An 11639-nucleotide genomic window follows, 5' to 3' on the forward strand; every position below is an offset into this window, starting at 1 on the left:
TGATCTTATCTCATCTTACTTGATGTACTGTACTGTCAGCAGTGTCAAAATAATGTATTTATATATTATATAAATGATGTTTAACTACATATATGTTGCCAGATGAATGGGATGAATTGTGATCATACCTTTAACACAAACAGAACTATCAAACTACTTTACCTTGGGCTGTAGTAATGACTTCAACTGCCTTCATCATTATGCCATTATTTTATGTTTTAATGTATTCATTGTTTCTGTGGTTTATTTAACAGACATTGGCTTATTTTGTGTTACCACTGTGTGTGTAGGAAGTGTATTCATGACATACAAGACAGGTGGGCACTAGGGATATCTGGGCACCATACTTTTGGGATAACTGGGCACCTGGAGAGGTGGGCACTAGGGACATATGTTATGTATATATTTGTTTCCCATCATTTTATAGTGTACTGTTTAGCTATGTTATCTCTATCTTAACATTGATTATTTGACCTTTATTTGGTATCCTTAATTCTTTTCGGTATTTTCCCATTTTCCCAATTTGTTCTATTGTTTTAACAGTACTACAAAACCAAAACTCGCGATACGGCCGATCCGGAAACGAGCGTTGCCATGTCCACTTAAGCGACTTATAAAAATATTATAAGCTGCTTATTTTTCTGTGGAGTTGCTTGTAAATATTGGTGGTTGTGGTTTTCTGGTCTTGCTTCTAAAGTGTAGTTGATTATTTGGGCTTGCTTCACATTTTTTAATTTATTTTAACCAATGGTTTGCAAATGCTTTAATGTCAAATTAATATATATTTGTCCCTAACCCCCATCTGAAAATATTTTGTGCCATGGACCCCCACACCAGATTTGTGTTGTTAGAATGTTTAAAAAATCTTCCAAATATTCCACCTTTTATTTCAATATATTTTGAAAATAGCCGATCTACAAGCTCACACCACCTCTTGTGAGCTTGTAGATCTGCTATTTTCAAAAGTGCTCATGTGGCCTAGTCGCTTTAATACTCGCTTCCTCTGGGCTTGTTTTACTAGACCTAGTGGCTTATTTCTCTCACAATGTGGCAACACTGTGTACTGTGTAGAGTTTAGTCTTGTTTTCCTAGACCTAGTGGCTTATTTCTCTCACAATGTGGCAATTAACACTGTGTAGACTAGCTCCGTTCAGTCAGCAACTATAGGACATCCGGCTTTGGAGCTAGCAACTATAAGGTTTCCGGTTGCCTTCAAAATAAGATCCTCGCATTTAATGTTTTATGAAAGACATACATGCATTTCGAAAAAGACATTTCTACAGTGGTGGAAAGTAACTAAGTACATGTAATCAATTACTGTACTATGCATTTTGAAAAATACATTTATACAGTGGTGGAAAACTAAGTACTACTCCACTACATTTCAGAGGCAGATATTATTATACTTTTACTCCACTACAATTATTTGAAAACTTTAGTTACTTGTTACTTTGTATATTTTTGATTATTATTACAAGACCACTTCAGCCCTATTTAAACTTTGGTAATTTGAAAATAGCCGATCTACAAGCAAAAGATACTACAATTATTTGGAAACTTTAGTTACTTGTTACTTTGTATATTTTTGATTATTATTACAAGACCACTTCAGCCCTATTTAAACTTTGGCAATTTGAAAATAGCCGATCTACAAGCAAAAGATACCACAAAGGCGCCGGCGGACACTGCCGACACTTCTGATACACGCACGCGTGCGGGGACACCTCCCCTACAACGCCACACTCTCGGATAAGCTTGAGAGGTGTAAAAAAAAGTGTGGCGGACCGTCCAGTGAGGTCAGAGGTCAGAAAAGTGCCGTTTTCACACAAATGTGGACACTGGACAGCCGCCGGCGGACACTTCTGACATACGCACGCGTGCGGGGACACCTCCCCTACAACGCCACACTCTCGGATAAGCCCGAGAGGCGTAAAAAAAATTGCCAAAAAAAACATCCACACCATGGTCAATATCTTCCAAATTGTCCTCTATTGTGATGCCAGCATTAAGTGATGCATCATTACATTTCACATAGAAATAAATGTACCCATGTGTTTTTGCCACTTGCAATGCATTTGCTGGTTGGAGGATGTTTATACTTGTACAGGCGGACGCTGCCAACACTTCTGACATCAAACCTACCCATTGGCTTTTTGGAAGAGGACGCAAGTCCCAGGAAGTGCCACAGAATCTCATCAAGAAGTTTTAAAGCATCTTCTGTGTATACAGTCCTGTTGCGTTGACCAGTTATTGATGGATATGTGTTGATACTCCCACCCAACAGACATGGCTATGGACAAGCCTTGCTTCTATTTCAGTTTCCCAGTTTGACATCAGTATAAAATTTCAATACCAGTAATAAAGGCATACACCAACATCTCGTTCTGTGTCTCTCTCCGTTCCTGAGATAAGACGTATGTAACATTGACTGTAACCATGATTGTGCCATTTATCTAGGGCAGCCTGGAGATCATATCTACCAAGTTCCATGAAAATCTGCCACTCTCTTCTGGAGTTGTTTTCTTCTCCAACAGACTCGCACACAGGAGTATTATTATTATTTGTGTTATTGTGCTTGTCATAATTAGAAACAATTGCTGGCTGTAGGCTATTAAACGCTGACTCAAGTAACAGTCTTTCTCACTAAGAGTCAAATAAAGTCAAAGGACGGTGATAGGTATTAGGCCTATTATATATAAACTAATTTGAGAACTGCAGTATATTTGACACAAACCCAGTTTGACTCCAGTATACAACACTATCATTTCACGTTGAAATAAGAGTATACGTTTTGTAAGTGACTATAGCAGAACCCCACAATTTTTAACATTCACAATTATAAAGAATATAAATAATGAATGAAAATAAACCTTTTAGTGGCATGTCATCATGTGTACCTACCAGCTTAATATCAGGCAATGGATGTGGAGCCATTTCAAAATGTGAGACATTTTCAAAGAGAACTCTGGAACTAATCTGAACAAGAATCAAGAGGGATTTATTTGTCACTTACTCAAGTAGCAGTGAAATGTTGAGAACTGTTTCTACAGAGACTGTGCTAACACAACCAAACAAAATACATCAGTAACAAGTAACAATACTGATGTAATGAAGTAGAAATAAAAATATAGATAACACAAATAAAATTAAAGTACAGATGGAATGGCAGGTATGATAAACCTTGTGCGTATGTCACAAGTGCCACGGCAAATACAGTAGCTGTCTCGTGTCCAGCGTCCAATTTGTAAAGGCTATGCACTGAAAATGGCCTTTTTATGACCCCTGACCTCACTGGACGGCCCGGCACTTTAAAAAATACACCTGTTTGGCTTAGCGGGGAGTGTGGCGTTGTAGGGGAGGTGTCCCCGCACGCGTGCGTATGTCAGAAGTGTCGGCAGTGTCCGCCGGCGCCTGTCCAGTGTCCACTTTTGTCCGAGAACGGCACTTTTCTGACCTCTGACCCCACTGGACGGTCCGCCACTCTTTTTTTTACACCTCTCCCGCTTAGCGGAGAGTGTGGCGTTGTAGGGGAGGTGTCCCCGCACACGTGCGTATGTCAGAAGTGTCGGCTGTGTCCGCTGCCGCCTGTCCAGTGTCCATTTTTGTCTGAGAACGGCACTTTTCTGACCTCTGACCTCACTGGACGGTCCGCCACACTTTTTTTTACACCTCTCAAGCTTATCCGATAGTGTGGCGTTGTAGGGGAGGTGTCCCCGCACGCGTGCGTGTATCAGAAGTGTCGGCAGTGTCCGCCGGCGCCTGTCCAGTGTCCACTTTTGTCCGAGAACGGCACTTTTCTGACCTCTGACCTCACTGGACGGTCCGCCACACTTTTTTTTACACCTCTCGGGCTTATCCGAGAGTGTGGCGTTGTAGGGGAGGTGTCCCCGCACGCGTGCGTGTGTCACACGTGTCGGCAGTGTCCGCCGGCGCCTGTCCAGTGTCCACTTTTGTGTGAAAACGGCACTTTTCTGACCTCTGACCTCACTGGACAGTCCTTTACACCTCTCCCGCTTAGCGGAGAGTGTGGCGTTGTAGGGGAGGTGTCCCCGCACGCGTGCGTGTGTCAGACGTGTCGGCAGTGTCCGCCGGCGCCTGTCCAGTGTCCACTTTTGTCCGAGAACGGCACTTTTCTGACCTTTTCTGACCATTTATCCATTTAGATAAATTATTAATGTTTAAAAAAACGTTTTTGTTACACAGAAACATAATATGTGTTGTATAACTTCGTTTAAATGCTTAAGTTATAGTTTTAATGTGCAAATTAACCGTTTTTCTACTTTATTTTTATTTTTAGAGGGTACTCTTATTCTGAAGAGATCGTCCACCGGAAGTCTTATAGTTGCTCCGTTATAGTTGCTGACTGAACACAGCTGTGTAGACTTTAGTCTTGTTTTCCTCGTCGCTTCAAACGGATTAAAAGCTGGAGACTCTCAGTGACGTCATTGATTGTTAGAGTTTATCAGGTAAAGTTCATGTTGTTTTCACTACAGAATGTGTGTTTGTGTTGAGAATGTTACTGCGTCACATATGAACCCACACCGTGGATAAGGACAATAAGCTAAGCAGTTAGCATAGTGTGCTAGGATAGCTACAGCAGTCCTAGCAGATCAAATGTGTGTTGTTGGAATGTGTTGTGGAATTCATGGTCATTGTAGGAGCTTTTACAATAACATGACTGTTGTCAAACAAGTCCATGTTTTACTGAATTAACTGAATAGCAAGGGTAGCCACTAGCCATGGATCACACGACGCTCGTCCGTCCAGAGCGTCATGGCGGATCTTAAACCTGCTTTTTGCTCTTTCTCCATTTACAGCCCGTACATCTACATAAACGTTCACATTTCAATTATAGAGCTGACCTCATGGCCACGGATGTTGCAATGTACATCGGGTGAGTTTAAGAATTCACATGTTCTGTATTGTCCAATAAGAAACATTTTAATCCGATTGGTGGCCAATTCTGCCGAATTTACTCCATATGCTTTCAACTACGCGACTCTATTGGTTGGGAGGTGTATTGCACCCTGATGTATTATAACTTTGTGAGAAAATGGCCGCCCATCGAATTAAAATGCTTTTTATTGAACAATACGGAAGATACGGGTTCTTAGACCCACCCGATGTAAGTTGTAACATCCGTGGCCATGAGGTCAGCACTTTATATTTGAAATTTGAACGTTTATGTAGATGTACGGGCTGTAAATAGAGAGATTGCAAAAAACAGGTTGATGTTTCATCATGTCTGTCATGATATGACAGTCATGTTTCAGGGTTAGGGTAGCTACTAGGCCTAGAATTAAGCAAGATTACATGAGAGGGTGAGCTTTACCGTGATTATTGGAACACCAGTGATTGATTGATTGATTGATTGGTTGATTGATTGAATACTTTATTAACAGTTTGTAAAATAAAAGCACAGGAAAGAACAGTTCAATACAAGGTCTGCTAAGAGGATTTTAAACCTTGTTTCCATTGGGGTCCTGTGTACTCAATTCATGAAAACATTTAATGACAGACACATACAATACTATGCAAAATCATCATATAAACGAATCACTTCTCGTTCAATAAGAAAAATATGTACATTAAACAGTTTGGGGGGGGGGGGTCGTCAGGAATGAGGCGGAGTCAAGTTCCGCAAGGAAAGAGAAGATTGATGTTTTCATTATCAAGATTTAAGCTTTTTTTTTGCTTTTATTCAATGTAAATACATTCGTTATTAATGTACTGTATCAGTGAATCATTCTCTGACACTGCTTCTGTTTCTGCTCCAGATATTGTTCTAATTTCCAGCAGCGACATGATGGAAAATAACCTGTGTGTTGTTGGAATGTGTTGTGGAATTCCACAATTCCAAAATGACAAATACACATTGTGGCAGATAATGCTGCTATTTCTGAATTAATATTATTATAAATATATTTTAATAATTTATATTATATTTGACAGAGAATGACATTCAATCAGAGTGCCTTACTGTAATAGCTACAGTATTTATATGGTACTTAGGGCTTGACATGAACTTTTTGAGGCAATGTCCCATTCACTTGTCCGGGCACTAAAGTTACTTGTCTGTGTAAAAATGAGCTCATATGGATGAGATGGAATACGTTTAATCATAGAACCATTAGTATGAAAATACAAAAAAGAAAGTAAAGAAAACCATTAGTGGCCATTAGTGTTTTTTTTTTATGTTTGTCTTTTATATTTAGAGAAAAGGGAAGGCCGATGGCCATTTAAATACATAATTAGAGCTGACCCAAATAGTTTTTGTTCGATGGCATGGGATTTGAACGTGATTTTCTTTTTCTTTCTTTTTTCAAAATAGCCGATTTACAAGCCCACCATGCATTGAAGTTTGACATGTTGAGAGCTTGTAGATCTGCTCCTCTTCAAAGCCAAGTGATCAGTGTTGCCAGATTTTGCGAGATAAATAAACAACCAGGTCTATGAAAACAAGCCCAAAAGTCTATTGGCCACATAAGCACTTAAACCTATAAACGTATATATAGGTTTAGTGCCTGTACAAGTGAATGGGAAACTTCTGCCTCAAAAAGTTAATGTCAAGCCCTGCCAGTCTAAAATCAATGCACATTTTTGAATTTCAACTTGAGAAATGTACAGCTAATCATAAGCACAATGATGTATGGGACAACTACAACAATGAGTAGACTTCTCCATATGATACAACGGTGCATAACCGAGTGAGTGTTATGCTTCACATGAGTGTCTTTGTATTGGTATTGTTTGTGTTGGAGCGCATCAGTGCGGCTGCAGAGTTCATGTGCAACCTCTTCCAGAGAGAGATAGAAACTCTGCTGGAGACACAAAACAAACTGTGTAGACTTGGCCCTTTGAAATAAAATGTATTTTTGCTCTTTTAACACAATCTTTTTCTTAACGGTTATCGATTAATTAATCGGTAAGGCCTAACGGTAACCGGTTAATACAATGTCTCCATTTTGCCATCCCTAGTCTAAATCCTAGCCTATTTAGACAATTATATTATCTAAATAGGTTAGGAAGTTGAACAAAAAAACGGATGAACATGTGATTGAATGGAACCTCATCTGGAGATGTTTGATACCTCAGTCTCTTTGAAGAGATGGATGGATGAGGGACAGAGTCAGGAAACTACATTTTAAATGCTGGCCCTAGAATATTACATAAAGTCCCAGTGGTCTACCATGCATTGTTAAGGCTACTTTCATCATTGTAGGATATTTGTAAACCACATAGTTATGTTATTGTTTTTTTTTTAATAAATTATGTAAAACAAATAAAATAATACATGATACATATGGGTGCTCCTTAAACTTTGGTTGGTGCTCCTAATTTTTTCTGGTGCTCCTTCATTTTTAAATTGGTAGCAGCAGTTCTACCAAGTAAAACAGTTACATTTGAGCCCTGTCTGTGACACATTCTTTAGAAGTGAGTCTTTGTAAAGTATCATGAAAGTCTTCTAAATGTGATGTTGATTGAACATAAAGCTACCACTGTATTGTTGAAGCTCTTCAGTGATCTTCTCTGTGGTATGTGAGGTTGATGAATGAAAACTAAATGTGTTTTATTCTATTTCCACAGAGCACCACAGGGAGAGATCTACGCTATCAAGAGAGATGGCCTCCAAAAGATCATTAACATGGTCAGAGGAACAGAGAGAGATGGACCAGAGACATGGACTGTTTGATGCAATGCTGCAACCTGTAGTAAAGTTGTACAGGATAGGTATGTACTGTTTTATTAACTGTATGTTTCAACTGACTACTACAGAGAGGAGTCTGTATTTACAGAATCATATGTTCATAGTGGTCGATCTACAAGCTACGTGCTATACAGTATTTTAAAGACAGATCTCTTTAATGTTGCTTACATTTTTTAATAACCAACAGCAAAGGGTTGCAAAGTAGGCAGTATTATTGTATTAACACATTGACTGTCAGGAATTAATGTATTAATTCATCATCCTTGCCAACAAAATATATAGGCACTCAACACTTCTGTTAAGGGTTAGGGAAGTCTAGCCTGGTAAACCCTCCCTCCGGAAATCTCATTTCCATTTGATTTCAGGAGTGAGTCTGGGCTGAACCGCCTTTCTGCAATATTCGCTCTGTACGCCGACCTGACGAGCCTATCAGCGTCGTCGCACATCGTTCTGTGATTGACAGCGACAGTTGGGCATGGCGATCTCAAAAGTCCCGTTGCGTCATATTGGTGACGGAGGTGGTAAAAATCCACTGCAATTGGCTGAAGGGGAAAAACGATCATTGGATGAAGGGGTTGTCAGTCAACGGTATTACTCCCGCCCAACTCCAGCCCACAGCGAATATTGCAGAAAGGCGGTTCAGGCCAGACTCACTCCTGAAATCAAATGGAAATGAGATTTCCGGAGGGAGGGTTTACCAGACTAAGGGAAGTCGGGAAAGCCACTGAAATCTACACTTAATGTACACTCACTTATCACTCCAAGCGGCTTGGGGAGCCTCCTCTCTACTCACTCTGTGCTCCCCCTAAAGCAAATGAACATTTGTTATGTGAACCATTTCTGATTCATGCTGGAGTGCAGAGGAGGCAGACATTTAGGTATTGGAATTTGGCTATTGAGTTGTTCTCCCCTGATGTTCTCCCTCCTCTCTCCTCCTTCTAGACCTCACTCTACTTCCTGTGTGTAAAGAGGAAGTTTCCCCTGAACAGCAGGAGAGGAGCCCCAGTCTGGTCCAGGTGAAACTAGAACCTCCACAGATTAAAGAGGAACAGCAGGAGAGGAGCCCCAGTCTGGTCCAGGTGAAACTAGAACATCCACAGATTAAAGAGGAACAGCAGGAGAGGAGCCCCAGTCTGGTCCAGGTGAAACTAGAACCTCTACAGACTAAAGAGGAGCAGGAGGAGTTGCTTCTTAGCTCAGGGGAGGCTGCAGCGTTATCGTTGACATCATTGCCAGTGAAAAGCGAAGATGATGATGAAAATGGAGAGACAGAGCCTCAAGCCAGCACCTCAACTGAACACATGACAATACAAGCATCACAACCAACTAGTGGTGACCAGCTCATCTCTTCACACTGTTCTGAATCTGATACTGATGACAGTGTTAACTGGGGGAACAGGGATTATGAGTCAGTTGTAAACACACTGGAATCACACAAGATACGACATGTGGAAGGACAAAGAGTCTTGTCTTTGAGCAACAAGTTGTCCCAGAACCCGAAATCATTAAAGCAAAAGCCATATACGAGGAGTCAAAGAGGAACAAAACAATTTAGTTGTGACCAGTGTGGGACAATGTTCAGCAGAAAAGATCATCTCAAACGTCACCAGAGAATTCATACAGGAGAGAAGCCCTACCACTGTAACCAGTGTGGGAAAGGGTTCAGCCAGAGAAGTCATCTCAAACTTCACCAGATAATTCATTCAGGAGAGAAGCCCTATCACTGTGACCAGTGTGGGGAACGGTTCAGCCAGAACGGTGATCTCAAAAAGCACCAGAGAATTCATACAGGAGAGAAGCCTTACCACTGTGACCAGTGTGGGAAAGGGTTCAGCCAGAGCGGTCATATCAAACGGCACCAGAGAATTCATACAGGAGAGAAGCCTCACCACTGTGACCAGTGTGGGAAAGGGTTCATCCAGAGCATTCAACTCAAACTTCACCAGAGAATTCATACAGGAGATAAGCCCTACCACTGTGACCAGTGTGGGAAAGCGTACGGACATCAGAGTACCTTAAATAAACACATTCAAACAATTCACACTGAATTGAAGCCTTTCAGTTGCGAATAGTGCAAGAATGGTGTTAACCGACATGGTTTAAAGTCTCATCAGCACATCTGCAGAGGATTTGCTGTTGTCACCTTGTGAATTATGTCATGGACACTCCTTGTCAAGAAGACACATTTAGTGGTTACACTTCCTCCCTTTGAAGACTTTAACACATTCATTGCCAGGTATTAATTAATTAATTAATCCGCCACTGCCAGCGGTTTTACCTTATTTTGAATCTTTTTGACGATCCACATGTTTTCTTATTCAACCCTGATACACACAAACGATGTCTCGGTGGAAGGACGAGTCTCTCTTTTTTCACTGGAGCAACAACATTGTAACCGCTATTGTCCGTACTGTAGTTATCGGCAGTTCCATATGGCTCATCTTGGCATCATGGCAGCCACCGGTTTGGCTCGCAAAGCGTCGCGGCAAACTTTTAGGGTATTCAGGCTTGTTTATGTGGATAAAGCAACAAAATTGTTAGGAAAACCAAGGGCAAAAACAACAGCACCCTCGTGGATTATGATCAGATTTTTAATATCATGTGTAGGTTTTCTCCAGTTACGGCATCTCATGCTAAACAACAACAAGCTGAGAGTTAGCCTCTACTTACCAGCGGAGAGAAGCCAATTCCTACTGTTCTCTGGGCTGTTGGAAAACGGACACGCAAGGACTCCTTCCAAATGATCTGCCACAGTTTTTCCTTTATTCTCCTTTGTTCTTGTTGATGACATGTATTATATTTTTTTTATGCTATGTTGATTAATTGAATACATAGGACCAAAATGAACCTTTTAGCCTTAAAGGGATAGTTCACCCCCCAAAAATATGTTTTTCTATCAATGTGTAGGAGCAGATGGAGCCAGATGTTTAGAAGGTAGCTATTCTTACAAATGTATTTTGAGTTATGAGTAATTTCTATAAATTAAATGGATATGTACTTTGCCCCGACAATATTGCAGTAATTGAGGTTTGAATACATTAAACCAGGGGTCTTCGAGGGTTTTCAGCCGAAGGAACCCCTATCTCAGAGAGAGATGAAGCAGGGACCCCCACTATACATCGCATGAAATTGTGTTGCAGATTAAACCTTTTTATAGGTGTTGGATTCATGTTAATGTGTATTTTCAGATATTTAACCACTTAAACTGTCCATACTTAGTAAACTTGACCTTTCACGCTCTACTTAGTCTGCTCTTTTTCTCCCTCTCTTTGCGGAAAATAGACGATCTTCAAGCTCAAAATGCCTTGCAGAATGAGGCGTTGTGAGCTTGAAGATCGACTATTTTCAGCTAAAGTTGTTGTTAGAATAGGGATGCTAGGGTTCAAGTGGTTAATGTAAAAAACAATTATCTCATCACACAAAGATTTGGTTGACCCTCTGTAGTAACTCTGAAGACCCCCTAGGGGTCACGGACCCCCTGTTGAAGACCGCTGCATTAAACTGTAATAAAGGGTTAAGAGGCAAGCCTGATGAACCAAGCCCCTGATTCTTCTGATGATACTTAGTGATCGTGTAACTTTGGTAACTGTATGTATGGTTGTCAATGTCCTACTCTTTTTTTTTCTTAAATCATTTTTATCCCACGATTTTGTGACCATATTTTTTCACCCATTGCCAATTGCCTATGTAATCCTGGGCGCTACTCTCCCTCTGCCAGCCTAGGGAAGGTCCAAGCTGAAGCTCATGCCTCCTTCAATGCATGAGGAGCAAGCACGCCGCTTCTTTTAACCTGACAGGGGGGAGGTTCCCTGGTTGGACGTAGCCCGTGGAAGGAACACGTTATTCCAACCAGTTCCTTTCCCCTCCATCAGGCACCCTGGCTGAGGGGAGGCAGTATAGTGATCAGGATTACTGCATGTTTTTGTGAGAG

General features: G+C 40.9%; 1 protein-coding gene across 1 annotated transcript; it reads left to right on the forward strand.

Annotated features, from left to right (window-relative positions):
• Positions 1–4373: 4373 nt before the first annotated feature.
• Positions 4374–10367, forward strand: LOC311051652 (uncharacterized protein; the record flags this gene model as incomplete). Its single annotated transcript, XM_084066236.1, has 4 exons — positions 4374–4466; positions 7588–7731; positions 8651–8927; positions 10316–10367. Exons 2-4 carry the CDS (start codon positions 7623–7625, stop codon positions 10365–10367), a joined length of 438 nt encoding a protein of 145 aa, XP_083922362.1. The 5' UTR covers positions 4374–4466; positions 7588–7622.
• Between the last annotated feature and the right edge of the window lie 1272 nt (positions 10368–11639).

This window comes from Gymnoscopelus microlampas (assembly GCF_963454915.1).
Source record: "Gymnoscopelus microlampas genome assembly, chromosome: 9".
Lineage (NCBI taxonomy): Eukaryota > Metazoa > Chordata > Actinopteri > Myctophiformes > Myctophidae > Gymnoscopelus > Gymnoscopelus microlampas.